Here is a 21643-nt window from a genome sequence, read left to right on the forward strand (position 1 = left end):
ACAACTAGGAGGGAGAGAACATGCCAGTTGGGCATGTGTCTCTGCCAGGGTCCTACACGGGAGTAGGATGCTCCTGCTAACACAAACAACATATAGTTAGAGACATGGTCGGCAGAGAGGAATCTGCAGAGGGGGAGGAAGAGTCAGAGGAAAACAGGAACTTGATTCTCTCACACAACAAAAGTGAGATAAGCCCCCCTCCAGAGGAGGAGGAATTGGCTGCACCTGAATCTCCAAGAAGTAGGAGGCGGAGCAAGCGATTAGAACAAAGGAAGACCAGCAGGAAGTGGGGGCGGGCCTGGTGTATATCTGGCCTTGGGAAGGGCTGGAAGCCAGTCGAGCCAACACATGCCAACAGTGAGGAATGAGTTGTGGGAAGCTTGGATTGCTGAAAGCCTGTTCTTGCTAATAAACCTCAACTAGTAATACTGCCTGTGTTTTGTGTCTTGTGTGAGAGAAGTGCTAACCTGACACATATGGAGGGCCAGAAGTTCTTCACTCCACCTTAGATCAGACATTGATCTCTTTGCATGAAGATGTCATGCCCAAAAGGAGAATGCTGTACCACTTCCTGCCATGCATCGACTGTTCCTACTTCCAATCTTGATGCTAAGTTTATTAAGAAAAGCAATAGATTTTTCACTGCTTACCTGAACGTATCCCTTGGAGAAGCTGCTTTGCTATTGTGGACATAGCAGACGGCCTGGCCTGCCACATCCATTTGGCTGAAACTTGTAATGGCAACTCCAGGATAGGTGACATACTCAAGCTGTCCGTACTGAGGTGGGGAGGTTATCACATAGAGGATCTCCTCTGGCTTCTCGGTGCCATCGACTGCAAGGAGGACGTCAGTCATCAGGTAGCCTCTGTCGCCCTTCATCACAGTGAGTGGCCTTGTGAAAACTGCAATGTTTCCTATAGGACACATGGAGCATAAATATTAACGATATCTTTTGGTTTGGATTCTTACTAGGCTTGTGCTGGTGGGAGTGTTCCTTGAATGGAATTCCATTCACAAGATGTTTCCACCAGCAGAAAAGGAAGAATGTGACTTTTATTGATTAATCCTCTCCGTTGAAATGTATTCTGAAGGGATATTCCGATATTCTAGAATTCCGATGGAAATAAAAACAGGAGGATAAATGGCGAGTGTTTATTTATTTGCCCCATGACCAGAATGGAAATCAATCCACTGAACATGAAAGGCATTTGCTGCTATCAATATATAATTGATAACTCCCCACCCCAAAATGCAGTGTGTTTCCTGTGCATTGAAAGGAATGGTGTAAACTAATAATTAATTGTGTAAAATTCGGCTACTGTAGACGATGAGATGAATAATGTAGTTTTTGTTAGAAGCTGAACTGCAGCAGAACAGAAACAGCACTGTTTGTGAAGAACATGGGTTGGAATGGAAATTGATGCCTTCTTACACCCTTGTTTGTAATAAGTGTAAAGCTTGTATAAACTCATTGTGATGAGCTCTACAGGATTAGATCACTGTGAATGTGTGAAGCTACCAAAGGCCTGCTTGGAGCTAAATTCATACATACCCAGTGCCATTTTTCTGGAAAAAGAGGTGCTGGAATTCAGCATGAATGCCTCTCTTGTTCTCTTATAATGGCAATGGCGCTTATCTGAGATCTGCCGGAATTGAGTTCTGGCTGAAAAAAAGCCCTGTACACACCCATATACAAGATCAAGTATATGAACTGCTCCTTTTGGGGAAAAAATACTAGGAGGAATCTTGCCTTACATGAAAAGATTAGATATAGATTTACCTTTTTCCAAGTCCTTGATGGTAATAGGGAAAACCACCTCTGGGGATCTATTGTCTCCATCCCACAGATGAAACACAAAACTGTCCTGCACCTTTGAGCCAATTGTTCCGGTGTGTATGTATCTCACAGAGTTCAGGTCTATGTCATTTTGGGTGCAATTCATCCCATTATGGAGCGTCACCCAATCATGGCCTGCCTAAACAAACAAACAAAACCCAGCCTGTCACTAAACAAAAGAAATACAATTTTAGTGATCAACTGTGTGTAATGCTAGTGACGAGACCTTATAAGCCAGGGGTCAGGGTCCAACAGCACCTTGGCTTAATTTCTGGCGAATGACAAGGAAGAAAACCAAAGAGGAAGGGGTAGGTGTCCTGTCCACATTTGACTGTGGCCCTGCTCACTTTCGGCTCTAACCCTGCCTAGCATTGATTCCAGCCCCACCCAGTGCCAAATAAATTGCCCCTGAGGGGAAGCAGGATAAAAGACTTTCTGCCCCTGTTTATAAAGCACAGCCCAGGAGTAGCCAACTTGGTTGGCTAGACTACAACTCCCATCAGCCAGCACGGCCAGTGTTCAAGGATGATGGAAGCTGTAGTCCACAATATCTAGAGCGCCCCTTACTGTCTATCCCTACTGTTGTCCTTAGCCACTATAGAAAGGTAAAAAAAAAGGTAAAGGACCCCTGAACAGTTAAGTCCAGTCAAAGGCAACTATGGGGTTGCGGCGCTCATCTCGCTTTCAGGCCGATGAAGCCAGAGTTTGTCCACAGAGGGCTTTCCGGTCATGTGGCCAGCATGACTAAACCGCTTCTGGCGCAACAGGACAACGTGATGGAAAGCAGAGCACATGGAAACGCCATTTACCTTCCTGCCACAGTGGTACCTATTTATCTACTTGCACTGGCGAGCTTTCGAACTGCTAGGTTGGCAGGAGCTGGGACAGAGCAACAGGAGCTCACTCCGTCATGGAGATTCGAACTGCCAATCTTCTGATCAGCAAGCCCAAGAGGCTCAGTGGTTTAGACCATAGCACACCCGCCACATTGTCACTGTAGCCTATGGCAATTATATAGTTCTGAAAATATAAGCAGGGGTACATATTTGGCACACACAGAACAAATTAAAAAGAACAAGAGCACCGGTGCGAGTTCTTCACATTTCCTATGATCAACTTCCTCTGAAACAACTCTGCTGGCAGAAGTTCCTCTGATGTGAACAGAACATCCACTACTGGATTGTTCCAAGGATCAGAGTGGAAATTATCACAGGCACTGCAGTGTGTTTCAAGCCATGAGAGACTGTTAAGAAACAGGAGGATTACACTGATTCCTGTTCTAACCCAAGAAGTCTGGGCTCTTCCTCTCCCCTCTCCCCCAAGCAATACTTTGTTTGGTTTTTGCAGAAATACAAAAACTGACCTTGAGCTGAAGATGTCCATTTCCTGGGACACTCTCAAATAAATAATAAATTTGTTCCCTTGGGGTGTCTTTATCTTCAGCTGACAGAACAGCACTAGAAATAATTTGGGCTTCGCCCATAGTCACCTCTATCTTACCCTTCCTGCAACAAACAAACAAAGGATCCATCATGTTATTTGTTGAAAAGGAGGATAATTACAGAAATAATGAGAGGAAGAATCACTCAGAGAACACACACCCCCCACACTGATTTCAAGCAAGCAAGCTGTCATTCTGTTAATACAGATGAAGAATGAGTACAGTACTGAGATCCTAAATTACGGCCCAGTTCATACAATGGCATGAGGAGTTAGGGATAGAGGAGAAATCCAATTGCATTTGAAGGTGAACCTACATAGTTTGCCCTTTCCAAAGCAACACACAAACTGAAACACATCCACCTTTCTAAATTTGCACTTCCCAAGTCAGGTGATGTGTAAAAATATATATATGCATATAGGCTACAGCAGTAAAGTATGCTTGAAATGCATATAATGAGGTTGCTTTGCAAAAACTTATATATTAGGAAAAAAATTCTATACTGGGAGATGCTTGCACTAAAATGGAAAATGGAAAAAAACACAAAATTGTCTGGAAATGTGGAGAACTCAACTTAAGAAAGGAAAAATGAGAAACCGATAGAAACTGAAATTGTCAGAGTAACCCAGACAGAAAACTACAGCAGAGAAAGGGCCTGGGATGACCACCAGAGGGTGCAAATTGTAAACTCGTTGCCTTTGATTTGTATACAATATATGTATATGTGTGCGTTATTTTGTACATATAAGCTGTGTATCTCTGTTCGTAGGTACCTCTGATTAAGATTTGGCTACGTTGCTCTCTCTCTGATCACAACAGAATGTCCTTCACCAAGGATTGTTTTTTCTGGAACACTGTTGGCATTAGTCTGTGGTTATTTACAAGAGATGAGCTCTATTAATCACTAATTTGCTGTTGTGATCACTGCTGAATCACTTTGTCAGAACACATGCACCAAATTGGAACATGAACATGTGGCTTACTTGCTCAGCACTGGTTTCTCGTCATTAACTGGAATGACCTCTACCGAAATGGTTTTTGACACTTTATGTTTCCCATCTGATAGCTGGATTGAAAAACCATCCACTAGGCTGTCAGAGTCATCATGCATATACATCAGCCTCATTCCTGGAAGGTGGGATGAAGGGGATGATAACAAGAGAGAGGGAGAGGGGAGAAGGAGAGGGGAGGGAAGAAAAATTAATCAGTTTCCCCCCCAAATCTCTTTCACATCATTTCCCACTGTTTCCATCCTGCTCCCCGCCCCCCACAAGTCTGCTGGTCACAGCCAGCTTGCTTCAACTAGCATGGGACAAGCCTTGAATACAGCAGCTGTTCATTAATCCATCAGCACACCATTGACTCAAAAACACATATCACGGCCTGCTTGACTAATAATGCTCCTTTGAAAACAATCTGCTTTTTTAAAAAGAGAGAGAGAAAGAAGAAGGTGTCTGTTTTGTCATTCATCCATCCCTGTGAAAATTTTAAAATATGTTCACCTTCCCTTTTGAGCGCATATAGAAACCATATTTCAATCACTCTAGTGCAATTTGATAAAAATGTTGGGAGGTGCCCCACTGTGGCTCTTCCCAGTTAGCCAATGCAGTATGGGAAGAAACCAAAGGGGTTCCCACACACCAAAAGGACTGTAGTATAAACCACTGAGCCTCTTGGGCTTGCCGATCAGAAGGTTGGCAGTTCGAATCCCCATGACGGGGTGAGCTCCCGTTGCTCTGTCCCAGCTCCTGCCAACCTAGCAGTTCGAAAGCATGCCAGTTCAAGTAGATAAATAGGTACCGCTGTGGCGGGAAGGTAAACGGTGTTTCCGTGTGCTCTGGTTTCCATCACGGTGTTCCATTGTGCCAGAAGTGGTTTAGTCCTGCTGGCCACATGACCCGGAAAGCTGTCTGTGGACAAACGCCGGCTCCCTCGGCCTGAAAGTGAGATGGGCGCTGCAGCCCCATAGTTGCCTTTGACTGGACTTAACTGTCCAGGGGTCCTTTAACTTCTTTTTTACCTTACTTGAGAGGAAGCTTCATCAAACTCAGTGGTCCTGACTTTAGAACACAAGGTGGGAAGCTCAGGCACACAAACCTTTCTGAAGATGCAACGACTCGGGAGGGAGATTGCGGAGGGGGGCTGACGTGCGTGATGCATGGACGTCAGATGCGATGCCATCGTGTGACAGCTTGGCCTCCATGGCTGGTGGCGCACCTGCCTTCTGCTCCTCCTGCCACTGCCACAGGCCGGGGGCTGCTTCCCTTTTTTTCCAGATTGCCAATCTATTTCCTCTCTAAGTTATCTCAGTATTATGTCACTGTGCTAAATGTGTATCTTGGTTATGTTGTTAATATTACATTAAAGTGTACCAATTCTCATTTTGCTATAATATGTTCTAACACCCCCCCCCCGGTACGATATGACAGAGATCAATTACAAAACCATTAAACATCAATTAGCGTCTTTGGAAACTATAAAAAAAGGAGGAAGAAGAGGATCCATCGTGTCCCTGGCGTCACACACAACAGTATTGTATCTGGGCATCACGTCCGACTTCATGATGTCACATCCAGTGCCCAGATGAACATTGCAATGGCTCAGCTAACAAATATTGGGGGGGGGGGGTTCAAAGGGGTTCATCCTCTAGGAGTCAGTGCCCTGTCTCCCTTTATGGCTTTTGTGACTCCCCAGCATGGTCTCTGCCCGCTTTTGCCATGCCAAACATTATTTTATAAATCACTATCAGAATTAAACAGGCTCTGCTTTAGCGTGTTCTCCTTCCTAGAGAACACGTGTTGCGGTTGGGGCCTAGCAAGACACCCTGCTGGAGTTGTGGGGCGGGACTTAATTAGCTAGCCAAGGATGCTGATAGGGGCTTTTGGGGTTACCAGCCCCTCTTTGCTGCGTGCACCGTTAAAGGAATCCAGGGGCTCTCCATGCTTGTCCGTCCCTTGGTCATGGGTTAGGGCCACGCAAGAGCCCCTGGGAACACTAGGGGAGAGGGAGGGTCCTGGCCACCCCGACCCCAATCCTCTCCTCAATGTGTTTTCCCCTTTGCTGTCTTCCACCAGGCGGATGGAAGTCAGCCTGTCCCCTGGGTGGGACTTATAGTCAAACCAATGCCTAAGCAACCACTCACATGTTGTAATTTACTAAAAAAGTTGTGGCCAAAATTATGCCAATAACCTTAAACAAAATTCCTGTGTGCGTTGTGAATTATTTGGGGGTGGGCTTGAGGACCTCTACACGCAAACAAAGAAATGTTGAGGCTTTGTTGAATGAAGGTTTCATTGAGCAGTCTTAGTCTTTTGACAAACCCTCTTCTCACGCCAGAAGCAGAGGGCCTTCCTCTGCACAACCAGCTCAGGCTGCTTGTAGCAATTCTTTCATATCATTACAATTCAGCCACCTATTTTCCAAACCATCTCCCAGTATCTGTAGTCTTGCAAGAAAAGTCCTCCAGCTCCCTTGATCCGTTTGCTTGCAGAAAGATGTGAATGCCGTTTACAGTGTAGTTTTATGCATGTCTGCTGAAATTTGAGACTCGCTGAGTTTGATGGCCATATTCCCACTGAATTTACTGTATTTTACTCTGAGTAGACATACGATTGAACTGTTTACATATCTTAAACAGATTTGTAGCCTGATCCTATCAAGCATCCTTTATTCAGTAAAAGAAAAGAAAAAACCCTAGCAAATTAAATGGAAGTTATTGCCATGCAAATGTGCATAGTACTGTAGTTTAAATATGATTTTCTCAGAGAGAGGCTGTGTACACATTGCCAACTTAAAATACAGCTTTTCCTCAATTCGGATCAAAGCTGGTTTGGAGAAAAATGTATCAAAACACAAAATTTAAAAAAATAAAAATAAAATAATTTTTTAAAAAGCAGAACACAACATTTCATAAGAAATGACAGTATATACAGGAAATGTATTAGCTATATGTATAGGAAAAGTACAGGGCTAACATGTGTACACCACTTCCCCAACAGTGGGAGTACACTGGGTTCAGGGTAGATGTGTACACAACCATAGGTATATAAAAGACAATCTTTGAACCAGGTGCAGAAATAACACATGAATATTTCTTATTGTTCCACCCTCTGGCTGTAACTCTTCTGAAGGACAAACGGGCTGGGAGAGCATTTACCGTTTTTCAAAAGCTCCATGGAGAACCCATGCACAGGAAGTTCGTGGCGCTGGTGACTGTCGGTCGCATGTTTATAGCGGATGATGTCGTTGCCATGATTCCCATTAACAAGGAGGCCGTGCTGGGGTTGCCGGAGGACAGTAAACACCAGGGGATCTTGAGGTACGTCCAGATCAACAGCACTGATTACAGATGGATCCAGTTGCTTCATCTGGCCCTCCTGCACCTGAATGGTCAAAGGAAGGCAAGTCAGGATTCTTTTGCAGAATGAGGGAATAATAAGACATGGAATTTGTAAGCCTGCTGATCATAGCTGTCAACTTTTCCCTTTTCTTGCGAGGAATCCTATTCGGAATAAGGGAATTTCCCTTAAAAAAAGGGAAAAGTTGACAGCTTTGCTGCTGATGCTAACCCAGTCCGTTCCAATAAGCCATCACTAAATTTTGCTGGTGCTCAAAAGTCCACCTGATCTTATGAAAAGGGGTATCTCAAAGCATGCAAAAGGTCCCAGACTCTCTATGTAAGGCTGGGAGAGACCTCTGTCTGAAACCATGGAGAGTGGCTATCATTCATTTCAGACAATAGTGAGCTATTCTGCCTAGGAATATGTTCCTAACTCTACTGCCCAGCTCCAGCCACTATTCCTCTAAAAATGCTGTGCAAAAAAAGGGAAATAAAAGGTGGAACTGTAAGGTAGTAAAAGGATTTTGGGAAACGATATATAATGAGTTGAAAAGAATGCTTAAAATAACCTTTGTTTAAAAGCCTGAAGCATTCCTTTTAGGAATTCTAGGTGCTGAAATCCCAAAGGAGCAGAAAAGACTATTTATGTATGCGACCATGGCTATGTGGGTGTTATTGGCCCAGGGATGTAAAGAAGATAAAGTTTCTACCAGAGCAGAATGGCAGATGAAGTTAATGGACTATGCTGAAATGGCTAAAAATACCAGAAGAGTCAGAAATCAGGAAGACCAATATTTTAATAAGGAATGGGGGAAATGTATAACTTATTTTAAAGACCATTGAAAACAGTTAAAATCATTCATAGGATTGAAATATCACTTGTAGTTTAAGGGTGAATTTTCGACATAATGGTAAAGGGTTTGGATTATCATAAAAGATGCGGGAGGAATTGATTAATAATAGGACCCACAAAGGGGAGGATGGAAGTCCAAGAGATTCCTTCAAAACTTGTTTTTATTATTTATGTCTGTTATATTTCTGTAAAATTTTAAGTTGAAAAACCAAATAAATAAATTTATTTTTTAAAAAACAAATGCAAATAAAAAACACGTGAAAGAAATCAAGGGGGGGGGGAGAATAAACAACCCTGCCTTCGCAAAGAAAGAGAAGGAATTAGAAAGAGAAAAGCAAGCAAAGGAAAGGAATCAAGAGAGGAAACAGAACAAATAATGCCATGAGAACTTATACGAGTACGTGCAGATGCAAACGGTTAAGACTAGGGGTAGATCTACACTCAGAAGTGTGCCAGAAATGATGCTTGCGCATGCGCTCAAGCTATTTCTGACACTGTGCCGCGCCAGAAAAAGCAAGTGCGCGTGCATATGGGCGCGCACTCCCCTGCCCTCCAGCCCGCTGCATGATTGGTGCTGGAGGAACTGCCCAAGGCCAGGTAAGTTTGGTGACCCCTGATCTAGTCTCTGTCGCACTGACATCTTACATTCAAAGCGTGTTACTTCCCCCAAAGAATCATGGGATTTGTAGTTTACTCCTCGCGGAGCTACAATTTCCAGCAACTTTCCTGAACTACAGTTCCCAGGATTCTTTTTTGTGTGTGTGTGTGGGGGGGGGGGAGCCAAGGGATAGGAGATTGGGCAGCAAAAGAAAATGGGGCAAAGAAGTAGAAAAAGCATCCAGGTGATGCTTGGGGGCCAGGAGAAGTAGCATGGAGCAGAAGAGCTAAGTGATGGATGGCGACTATGAAGAATAGGGAAGCTGAGTCTTGAACCAGAATAAATTCAGAGCAAGCTTGGAGAAAACTGTGACCCTCCAGGTGTTGTTGGGCTACAACTTCCATTGGTGATGCTGTCTGGGGCTGAGGGAAGTTGGAGGGTTCCCATCCCTGGCGTAGAGGATAGAGAGGCAGAAGTGGGTTGAAGAGGACTGCAAGGAAACCAGAAGCTCAAATTAAGACATCTTGAGTTCCGCATAGTGCACTGATTTACTTGGGGTTGACTGAATAGGTAAAGGTAAAGAGACCCCTGACCATTAGGTACAGTCGTGTCCGACTCTGGGGTTGCAGCGCTCATCTCGCGTTACTGGCTGAGGGAGCCAGCGTACAGCTTCTGGGTTATGTGGCCAGCATGACAAAGCTGCTTCTGGCGAACCAGAGCAGCGCACAGAAATGCTGTTTACGTTCCCGCCGGAGCAGTACCTATTTATCTACTTGCACTTTTGACATGCTTTTGAACTGCTAGGTGGGCAGGAGCTGGGACCAAGCAACAGCAGCTCATCCCGTCATGGGGATTTGAACCGCCAACTTTCTGATCAGAAGCCCTAGGCTCTGTGGTTTAACCCACAGCGCCACCCGCGTCATAAAAGATGGTGTTCCCAGAGGATGGTCTGAAGGCACACGAGGCCACCAGCTTGCCGAAGCTAAGCAGCTCTTGATCTGGTCAGTGGGCCCAGATAGCTGGTCTCCTGGGAAGCATATGGTGGGCTTCATGATGGAAAAAAAGGCAGGATATAAATGCAAGAAAATAAATAAATGGAATATGCTGGAAGAGTTGTGAGGGGAGGAAGCAAAAGTAAAGACCAGCTATGTTCTCTTTGACAAAGGAACAACCAGAGGGACACACTACAGTATATTTCAATCCTTACTGTAATATTCCTTGCTTCAAATTCTGGCACTTCATCATTCGTCGGGTTGATCAATACATAGAACGGTGTCTCCATCGAACGATGCTTCCCATCAGTGGCGTAAACCATAAACTGGTCTGCGGTTGGTTCTATTCTCCTGTGCCTGCTCTGGACATAGTTTATATGCAGACCCTTTATGTTTTTCAGCTGAAATGAGGCTAGATGAAGGAAATGCAAGTTAATACTGGATATGCAACTTCTCCTGTACTCTTTGAAATAGCCTTGCCATTCCCTGACATGTACACTCGTTTGGGCTCCACGTGTTGGTAGAAAAGAGGAGTGATGTGCTCTAAAATGTTTCCGTGGATGATATTTACGCAAAATGTGTTCTCAGACCTAGGTATTTATTGGGGTGGAGCAGACCGAATCAGGTCATAGTTAGGGGCTGTTTAGAGACCCATGGAGTTTTAAGGGTTAATGGACTCCCCAGTTAGAATGGCAGACACCCTTGGGAGGTGGGACATTCCGCTATTTAAAAGGAAGGAGCAGCAGTTAGGGTGTGAGTGAGGGTGTGAGAGGGTTGGAGAGTGGTGACTGAAGAAGGAGGGTGTGGGGCGAGGTTAGGTTTAGGTTAGGCTAGGAACGTTAAAGATGTGTTTATGTTGATGAAACGAAGAATCTACACTGTTAACAAACTAAGCTTATGAACCTATACTGAAACCGTTATGCTCTGTAATAAATAAAGATCTCTTGTTTTTGAGCCAAGTCGTCGTTCTTTTGGTCCAGCAGGTTATATAAGCTCTTGAGGAGGGGAATTCAGGTAAAGGGCAAAACTAATCTGAAAGGCGATAGTTTGTGTCTTAGAGTTCCCTCAGGAGAGGCTAGCGGGAGGAAAACCTGGGATTGCCACAGAGTTGCTAAGAGGGCTTAGTCAACTGGTATAGTGAGGGGATCTAATAAGGAGAGGCCCCGAACTATAGGCAAAGGAGAGGTTAAAACCCGAAGCCCAGAGCAGTGGAAATAACCGACCACGGCCGCTGGACAGGAAAACTCCCGTTACTAAGAAATTCACAGTTTATTAAACAAAGGGAAAGACAATAACAGACGGACCTCAAAGGGACAGGTGGGGTGCATGTTAATTTGACCCAGAACACCTGATTAAAAACATAACTTAGTAACAAGGGGAGAGTCTGAGGTGGAGGTTTGTCACACAGACCCCTCAAAACTTTGGGACAGTTTTAACATCCAGTGGCTAGACCCCTAGTTGGGGTCCCCCAAAATCTGGGGACCCCAACTAGAAGGGGTCCCCAGATTTTGTTTTTGTTGTACCCACTATTCAGCAGTAGTCCCAAACTTGCCAACAAAGGCTAACAAAGCAGTTTTAATAATAATAATAATAATAATAATAATAATAATAATAATAATAATAATAAATAAATAAATAAAATTTATACCCCCCCCAAATCTGGCTGGCTTTCCCCAGCCACTCTGGGCAGCTTCCAACAGAATATCAAAATACAATAGTCTATTAAACAAGAAAACAATAACCATAAATTAAAACTGCACAATAGGAAAGCAAAGGCAACTTATAATGAAAAAAGCATTTTGAAAAGGCTAGTTGAAACTGCATTGCAGGGGGGTGGACTAGATCAGTGTTTCCCAAACTCGAATCTCTGTTTTTGGGGACTACAATTCCCATCATCCCTAAGTAGCAGGACCAGCAGTCAGGGATGATGGGAACCGTAGTCCAAATACAGCTGGAGGCCCAAGTTTGTGGTCCCTTCCAACTCCACAATTCTTTTGATTCTTTGCTGGTGCTGGCCCCTGCATACATTTGACCACAGGAAGGCACAGTGGACTGCCGAGGTGTTGGCAGTGTGCCTAGATTTAAAAAACAAGTTGCCCTTCCCTGTAGCACACGTACCTATGCTTATTCCCACGTTGCTTTTCTCAAAGCCAGGGGAAGGCAATATATTCTCGATGTACCCAAACTGGGGAGGAGAAGCTAAAACAAGCCGCAAGTCATCTGCTTTCGTGTCAGGATCAGTGGCAGACAAGTGGTTAATTGTAATGGCAGCCGAGGTGCCCTCGTCCACAACAAACATGGCACCTGCAAACAAATGATACAGTGATAAATGCTGTGTGATTTAAGGAGCCGGAATTGCAAAGCTAAAGAAATGCCTCAAATCATAGAATCATAGAATCATAGAGTTGGAAGAGACCACAAGGGCCATCCAGTCTAACCCCCTGCCAAGCAGGAAACACCATCAAAGCATTCCTGACAGATGGCTGTCAAGCCTCCGCTTAAAAACCTCCAAAGAAGGAGACTCCACCACACTCCTTGGTAGCAAATTCCACTGCCGAACAGCTCTCACTGTCAGGAAGTTCTTCCTAATGTTTAGGTGGAATCTTCTTTCTTGTAGTTTGAATCCATTGCCCCGTGTCCGCTTCTCTGGAGCAGCAGAAAACAACCTTTCTCCCTCCTCTACATGACATCCCTTTATATATTTGAACATGGCTATCATCTCACCCCTTAACCTTCTCTTCTCCAGGCTAAACATAACTGGTGGCCTTTCTACTGGGTATTGTAAACCATGAAATCCCAAAAGAGGATAGGACAGTCTTTATGTATGCCGCAACAGCTGCAAGGACATTACTAGCTAAAAACTGGAAGACTGAAGAGATACCTATGGTTGAAGAATGGCAAATGAAAATGATTGACTATATGGAACTCGCAGAACTGACCGGGAAACTCCGAGACCAGAGGGATGACGCGGTACAGAAAGATTGGAAGAAATTTAAAGAATATTTGAAAACTTATGCTAAGATTAGTATTTAAGAATTGAATCAGGGGGCTAGATAGGCTACAGATAAGGAAAATATATGAGACAAAGAAAGATAGAAGTATGATAACGAAAATAGATTTAGAATAAGATTAGATATAAATGATGATTATATAATGTTAAGAATTTACTAATGATGATATACAGTGTACGCAGAAGGAGGGGACGTGAGGAAGTCAATTAACAATGTTAAGGAATAGGATGATTATAGCTATTTTAGGTATGTTTATTTTTTGTATTTTTAAATATTGTTTCTTGGTATTATTTTTGTTATTGTGTGTAGTGTTCGTTTGTACTGTTTGTGTTTTATTGTTTGAAAATTTAATAATTTTTTTCTAAAAAAACAAATAACTGGTGGCGAAAGCCATCGTTCTACTGCTTGATAGCATTGTTTTCCAGTTGTGCTGTACCAATGACTCTTCATCCTCACCAACTGAATAAGGAGGGAGAAAGGGGGGAAAGAAAAACAAACCTGCTTGCAAAACAATTCTGCTGATAAGCTATTCAGTATGGTTTATGCAGTGCTCAAGATCTGTTGTTACCTCTGTTTGTCACAGCATTAATTGCCTGAGAGCTGTTATGAATTGCTCATAATGAACCATTTTTCATGCACCGGTGCTTAATTTCCCTGCTGGGACAATCCTTCATTTCCAGAACATTGCTTAGGTGATAGACCACAAATCACAAAGTTACTCATACATACCTCATTGAAAAGTAGTGGACATGCACACATTGCAGGCAAAATAGCTGCCTTTCGTAGAATGCCACTCAGTTATAAAAAATAAACAACTATTGAAATTGTCACAGATAATTCGTGCAGTGTCCAGTCTAGGCATGTAGGACTCATTTAGGTTATGTGATTTTTTTTTCATGGAAATCCCTTATTTCAGCATTTTTTTTCAGCTAAGCATGCATGGAACAACTGTCTTAAAAGAAAGAAATCTTTCCGGAGATGGAAAGAAGATTCTGTACCAACCAAGGAGGAGTGGCAGATTAAATTAATGGAATATGCCGATATGGCAAAACTTACTGGAGCAATAAGAAACAAAGATGGAAAAAAAACTTTATTGAAGAATGGGGGAAATTTGTGGAATATTTGAAAAGTTATTGTATACATTTATGTTCATTGGCAGCATTAATTTAAAACCAAGCAGTTAAAATCAATGTTAAAGGAAAACTAGGGAATAATTACTACTTAGTATAATGAGGGAAATGCAGCGCTAAGAATTAAAATAATGTAAGAAACTGCAAAGGGGGGGGGGGAATTAAATATACATATGTCTATTGGGGAAATATTGGATTTGTATGTTTGTAAAAAAAAAAGTTTGAAAAACAAAATTTTTATATATAAAAAACCTTAAGTGCTTTGTTAATAAATTAGCATAGAAAGTCCAGCATTGTCCTAAGATGTACTGAACTATAATATCAAATTCTCAACATGCCAGCTGGGCATACAAAAACAAATAAATAAATTAAAGATGTTTTTACCAGTAACAATGGATGGTGGTTGATTGTCTATAGGAAATATTGTGATGTTGATATCATATACTGGAAAAGATTTATGAAGTGGAACAGGAGGAAAGGGAGATTTGTCATAACAACACTCATTTGTTGGGCCGATTTCATCATCCGAGACAACAAAGGTAAGGATATCAAATAAAGGGGTCAAGCCAATCTCTCCACCTGGGGAAAACAAAGAAAAGAAACAACAAGAGATAAAACAGGATATTTTTTGCAATGCAAGACAAAAATATTTATAGGAAACATTTGTTTAAGATGCCAAGGTGCAAAATATTTTCAGCTACAGTCATGAAGAAGAAACGAGAAGATTGGGAGGTATTTCTAGAATTACTCAATTATGGTAACTTATTCCTTCCAACAATGATGGCTAAACTGTGGTGCTCCAGATTTTGTTGGACTCCAACTCCCGTCCACCATGATCAACATGGCCAACAGTCAGGAAGATGAAAGTTGTAGTCCAGAAACAACTGGAAAGCCACAGGTTCCCCATCCTTGTCTTGTAAGGAACAATAACAAAGACATCCACCTGTTTGTACAGACATCTTTTCTGCATCATACAAATAATAATAATAATAATAATAATAATAATAATAATAATAATAATAATAATTTATTATTTATACCCCGCCCATCTGGCTGGGTTTCCCCAGCCACTCTGGGCAGTTTCCAACAGAACACTAAAATGCAATAATCTATTAAACATTAAAAGCCTCCCTAAACAGGGCTGCCTTCAGATGTCTTCTAAAGGTCTGGTAGTTGTTTTTTTTCTTTGACATCTGGTGGGAGGGCGTTCCACAGGGCGGGTGCCACTACCGAGAAGGCCCTCTGCCTGGTTCCCTGTAACTTGGCTTCTCGTAGTGAGGGAACCGCCAGAAGGCCCTCAGAGCTGGACCTCAGTGTCCGGGCAGAATGATGGGGGTGGAGACGCTCCTTCAGGTATACTGGACCGAGGCCATTTAGAGCTATAAAGGTCAGCACCAACACTTTGAATTGTGCTCGGAAACGTACTGGGAGCCAATGTAGGTCTTTCAAGACCAGTGTTATGTGGTCTCGGCGGCTGCTCCCAGTCACCAGTCTAGCTGCCGCATTCTGGATTAGTTGTAGTTTCCGTGTCACCTTCAAAGGTAGCCCCATGTAGAGTGCATTGCAGTAGTCCAAGCGAGAGATAACTAGAGCATGCACCACTCTGGCGAGACAGACTACCCCCATGAAAAAATGTTAATCCAATGACCTAGAAATCAATGCATATGTCTAACACTTAAGAGATAAGCCATATATAGGAATTATTAATGTTAAAGCAATTCTATGTTCGTATTTCTGTATTTTCCCCTATAACCATTTTGAAAACAATTGGCAAGGATTACAAAATCCTATTGCTTCAAACAGTAGGTATATTCCAATCTCTTTTACAGAAATAAATGAAACTGATAAGCGCTTACAATTGGCTTGGCTACAGCCAGTATGTTTTTATTTTCAAGATATGAACCAAAAGATTTTAATTTCCAAGGAACATCCATTATTATTCAATAAGGGTTGGATCCAGAGATCAACATGCAGAAGTGGGCAGGTGGAAGCTGATTTCTCTATCTCCCTGGAAACTGCCCCCAGCAGCTCCCTGAAAAGTCTCCGCAAAATTACATACCATAATAACAAACAAAAACAATACCACCCCCCCATACACACAATGGAGCCACCTTTATCCTCAAGATAGGGTTGTAACCACTTATAATGGAATTTCTTGCAACAGGAATAAAGACTTGGCCTGGATAGAGAAAGGTTTCAATATGTCCAGAATTTTCCGGATACAGCCAGTATTCGGCCCTTGTAAACAGCATATGGGCGGAAATTGGTAAAAAATGTTTGGGAAAATCTGGACGTTTGGCATCCCATGTCAGAAGTGTAGATTTTGGCAAATTTCATTAAAAAATAGCTCTTTTGAGATTTTGCAAAGAAAGCTCAACAACGTTGGCCAAACTTTTTGAAATATGGCAACCCTAAAATATATGATCAGAGCATTGCTCACACTTACTTGTATGTTCATATTCCACTGCTCCAGAAACAACATCGACTTGTGGAAAGCGATCCACCACAATCCTGTCTTTCTTCACAACCCCATATTTAGGATTTCGAGCGAGCATGAACATCAGCTGCATGTCTTCACTGTCTTCATCAGTAGCATAAAGGTTCTCCGAGGTGATGGGCACTGCCTGACCCTCTGGGCATTGGATGGAGGGAATGAGGTCAGCATTCATGACAGGAGGTTCATCATTTACTGGATTCACCTGGAAAATATATATATATATATGTTGAGAGCAAAACTGTGCTGGGCATTCATTTCTGTGTGTAAGCGGGGTTGCAAAGACAGGAAGCTATGACAGGATGAAGGGATTGTTTTATTTACAGCAGGGGTGGCCAACTTCCAAGAGACAGCGATCTACTCACAGAGTTAAAAACTGGCAGTGATCTACCCCCTTTTGGGGGGGTTCAGGTCAAAGTTGATGAGCTTTTTTAGGAAGTAGGAAGGCCCATTTTTGGGGGGTTCAGGTTGAAGTTGTTGAGCGAAACGGGGGGGGGGAGGCTCTCTGCTTGAACATATGTTCTCCAGAGCCAGCCCAATCCCCACACATTCTGGATAACCCTGATGTCCCCCAGATCCCAAGCTGGGGACTGGGAAGGATAAATGCCCAATGCCTGAGCCAAGGTCTCCCTACATCTGAAACTTAATAAAGTTGTGGCCAATTTTAATCCCATAGCACATTGTCTTGAGTCATTATTCCACTCGGGGGTCACCTAGGGTTGGGGGGACTCCACCTGTCCACGCAAATAAGAGAGATGCTGGTACTGCGTACCCTTGAGTAGCCCCCCAAAAAGCACTGAATGGACCTAAGTTAATCATGCCCATTCATCTCCATGTGGCTACTCAGAGTATGAGCAACATTGACTACAACATCCCAATGTATCCAACCTGATTTTTGACTTTTAATAAACTAGGGAGTTTTAGCAAACAATGGCAGGGCTGAATATATACAAAACACAGCACAGTGTTTATTTGCAAGTGGTTTCAAGTCCTTTAAGTATTCATACGTAGAAATAAAGCATCTCTCTTATGTTGATGCATTGCATTTTTCAACATTTAATTCTGAGTGGATTCATCCCTGACAGTACAGAAAAAACTGAAAGATGCAGGTATCTATTACAATACCCATCAAAGATGTATAACATAAGTCTCAAAAATGAAGAAGGATCCCTATCTCGTCCAAGACCTCCCTGTTTCTAAAATAACCACAAAGCCCCCTGAAAATTGTCATCTTCCAGAGAACTAATATTCTGATGAGTCTCACACTGACCTGAACTTGCAGAATGAACTCAAAGGAATTGATACCATCTGTAGCTGCAAGCAGGATATGATCCAGCAGAACTTCAGAACCGTCGTGATGATACCTGCGGGGATAACATTCTGAACTCATTTCAAATGTTTGCATTGTTACTCCTGCTGCTATCAGCACCACACACCTACTACAATGTGCAATATATAAGAATTCACAGTCCTTGCCCAGAGATCTAACAATCTACGTTAGTACTTAAAGATAGAGGTGAAAGGGAAAGAAAGGGGGTGGGGCATCAAATCATAGGAAGGAACATAGGAAAATGACTTATACTGAGTCAGAACATTGGTTCACCTAGTTCAGCACTGTTTACATTGGGTGGCAACAGGGTTTCGGACACACCTAGTCCCAACTGGAGAAACCAAAGATGGAAACTGAGACCATTTGCATGCAAACCACTGAACTATGGCGTCCCTCGAATTCAATTGGACTTCCAAGCGCGTGAAGCCACTGCCTATAGGAGAAGCTGGGATACCAAGCAGTTGTTTTGTCTGCCAATGCCTTGCAAGGCCAGAACCAGAGGAAAGCTTGCCTTTTGCCCGGTTGCCGAAAAACATTACTGCTCCTTTCGGTAAGGAGTCTTTTGATTCACAATAAAACCTAGTGCCGATTGACTGGAAATAGATGGGATTAGCATTTGTACGCTTGAGAATCCAATTTCTTACTACTTTATCGTTCTGCAAAACGAATTAGGGTATTTATTTATTTATTTATTTCAATTTCTATACCGCTTTATATTTTTTAATAAAAAATCTCAAAGCGGTGTACAGCATATTAAATCAATATATGAATAAAACAATAGCTGGGTGGTGTTCCTCCGGCCTCATAAGGAGCCTCTTCAGTAGGTCTGGCGAGTCCGGGCCTCGCCCCTTAGGCCAGGTGGAAAGGGCCTTGCAGGGAGCGGCCTTCACACTCACAGCCAGGGGGTCTTTCCCTGTCATACCTGAAGAAGCCAGAGGTTGAAGTTATGGTCCACCTTTCTCCTCCTCCTTCACTGGAGTAGTTAGTAGTAGTACTGCTACTACCACCACAGGGATTAATTTAATGCTACACTGGGCATGCTTGACTTACTTACGTATAAGGCTTACTTACTGCCCATTGCGTAACAACAGCAGCAACTATAAAGCTTCCCTCCCTCATTAAATTAGGTGGCTGAAGAAAGAATCCAGGAATGGGTATGAAATAATTTTTGTGTTTCATTTCGGTACTGCTCACAGATTTAACAGCTGAGCGTTCTCAGAGAATGTCACCCCACTAAGCCAGCATTTTTATTTATTTTTTTGCGAGTGGTGGCAGACCTCAGGTTTTTAATAATGAAGTACTTCTTCATGCAGCACATAGCTAAACACACTCTCACCGGAGGCAGTGATGCCCACCAACTCGGATCGCTTTGAAAAAAGGATTAGACAAATTCATGAAGGAAGAGGCTACTGGCCACAAGGTTTGAGCTCCACCTGCACCGTCAGAAGCAGCATGCTTCTGAACACCAGTTGCTGGGAATCAGATGTTGGGCTAGATCCAACAGGCTCTTTTTATGTAAAAAACAAACCAAAACAAAATAGGTCCCGCAAGCCTGAAGTCTGCCCAACCCTGCTTTGCATTGGAGCGGAAAAAAACCTTGTCTCAAAAAACAAACCAAAACAAACAAGCAACCAAAACAAGCATATCAGAGATGATGTTCTGTACCAGCCTTCACTGGCATTCTAGCTTTGTATCTGCAGGGAAGGGTGTGTGTGTGTGTGTGTGTGTGTGTGTGTGTCATAGCTGTCAACTTTCCCCCCCTTTTTAAGGGAAATCCCCTTATTCTGAATAGGATTCCTCGCAAGAAAAGGGAAAAGTTGACAGCTATGGGTGTGTGTGTGTGTGAGAGAGAGAGAGAAAGAGAGATTCCAACCTTTGATCCTCAATCTACAGGTGAATTGCTGGAGTCCTTCAAAACATACACCACAGTCATTTGCAGGTGGGTAGCTGTGTTGGTCTGCCATAGTCAAAACAAAATAAAAAAAATTCTTTCCAGTAGCACCTTAGAGACCAACTAAGTTTGTTCTTGGATGCACACGAAAGCTCATACCAAGAACAAACTTAGTTGGTCTCTAAGGTGCTACTGGAAAGAATTTTTTTATTTTGTTTTCACAGTCATTTGCTTCTGCTCTCAGTACTGTTTTGCCGACAAAGGTCCGTATGGTTAAAGCTATGGTTTTCCCAGTAGTAATGTATGGAAGTGAGGGCTGGACCATAAAGAAGACTGATCACCAAAGAATTGGTGCTTTTGAATTATGGTGCTGGAGGAGACTCTTGAGAGTCCCATGGACTGAAAGAAGATCAAACTTATCCATTCTTAAAGAAATCAGCCCTGAGTCAGCTCACTGGAAGGACAGATCCTGAAGTTGAGGCTCCAGTACTTTGGCCACTTCATGAGAAGAGAAGACTCCCTAGAAAAGACCCTGATGTTGGGAAAGATGGAGGGCACAAGGAGAAGGGGATGACAGAGGATGAGATGGTTGGACAGTGTTCTCGAAGCGACTGGCATGAGTTTGGCCAAACTGTGGGAGGCAGTGAAAGATAGGCGTGCCTGGCGTGCTCTGGTCCGTGGGGTTACGAAGAGTTGGACATGACTGAATGACTGAACAACAACACTGTTTTGATTCATAGGTTGAATTAGCAGAATCTACATCAAGAACAGAGCAGGCATATTCAGCGCCTTCTAACCTGACTTTGGACATGTGCAGGTCTTCACAGGTGAGCCAGTCCCCCTGATTCATAGGAATCCCAGCCAGCTCAACAGTTCCGTGAAGAGGTGGCCTTAGCAGATGGATGCGGATGTTCTCCTGTTTGGTGTCCACATCTGAAATCAAAATGTGGCCCTCTGTAATGGTACATGACCCTCCTTCTTCTACTTTCAAGTTGTTTGTGAACACCTGGACAGAAGGAAAGAGAGAAAAGTTACAATGTTCCTCTCAGAACATGCTTTTGTTGATCCGTTCACCTTGAGGTAATCTTTTTTTACCACATCATTTTGTACAGCTGAAAAAGGGGAGATGATCTACCTACAGTATTTGCAGAACGGCCACAGTGCAAGCTTTATACAATTGTCATTAAGTCAGGAATACAATTTTAGAAAAAGAAACTAGGATAACCAACTACACACGCAAACACACATACATTGGTTGCACTTTGTGAAATTTGCCCATGTTTGGCTACATTTAAAGTTAGTGAGATCCCATCAATTTAAAGAAATATTATACAGTAGTATGATGAACTTGTGAGCAGAATTTGAGCTATGAGCAACAGAAGTAATTCAATTATATTATTGTGGTTATGATTTGATAGATAGAAGATAGATGGGTGCGGCAGAAGGAGAGAAACAACAACTCCATGGAAAAATAGGTGGGAAGTTGGAAAAATAAGAGAAAAGCCAAAATTGTGTTTTGACTGCATATGTTAAAAATGTTGCAACAATAAAATAATTTTTTTTAAAAGAGGGGTTAAGCACTCCCATTACAGCCCATCAGTTCTTCCATGCAAATGATACAATCTGCCCTGTATTCACTTTAATGAAAAGCCACAAGCTTGGGAAATATGTTTGTCCAAATAATGTGTGGTTTCTATTCTGAGACAGTAGGATGGAAAGCAAAACT

General features: G+C 42.8%; 1 protein-coding gene across 1 annotated transcript in view; it reads right to left on the reverse strand.

Annotated features, from left to right (window-relative positions):
* FREM1 (FRAS1 related extracellular matrix 1) overlaps positions 1 to 21643 on the reverse strand; it is a 72232-nt gene that overhangs the window by 26497 nt on the left and 24092 nt on the right. Inside the window, 11 exon segments of the mRNA XM_033173004.1 lie at positions 651 to 915; positions 1782 to 1977; positions 3202 to 3343; positions 4263 to 4407; positions 7436 to 7661; positions 10277 to 10473; positions 12180 to 12365; positions 14587 to 14781; positions 16649 to 16901; positions 17967 to 18060; positions 20715 to 20923. Of these exon segments, the coding sequence (XP_033028895.1) occupies positions 651 to 915; positions 1782 to 1977; positions 3202 to 3343; positions 4263 to 4407; positions 7436 to 7661; positions 10277 to 10473; positions 12180 to 12365; positions 14587 to 14781; positions 16649 to 16901; positions 17967 to 18060; positions 20715 to 20923 (2108 nt within the window).

This window comes from Lacerta agilis, chromosome 16 (assembly GCF_009819535.1).
Source record: "Lacerta agilis isolate rLacAgi1 chromosome 16, rLacAgi1.pri, whole genome shotgun sequence".
Taxonomy (NCBI): domain Eukaryota; kingdom Metazoa; phylum Chordata; class Lepidosauria; order Squamata; family Lacertidae; genus Lacerta; species Lacerta agilis.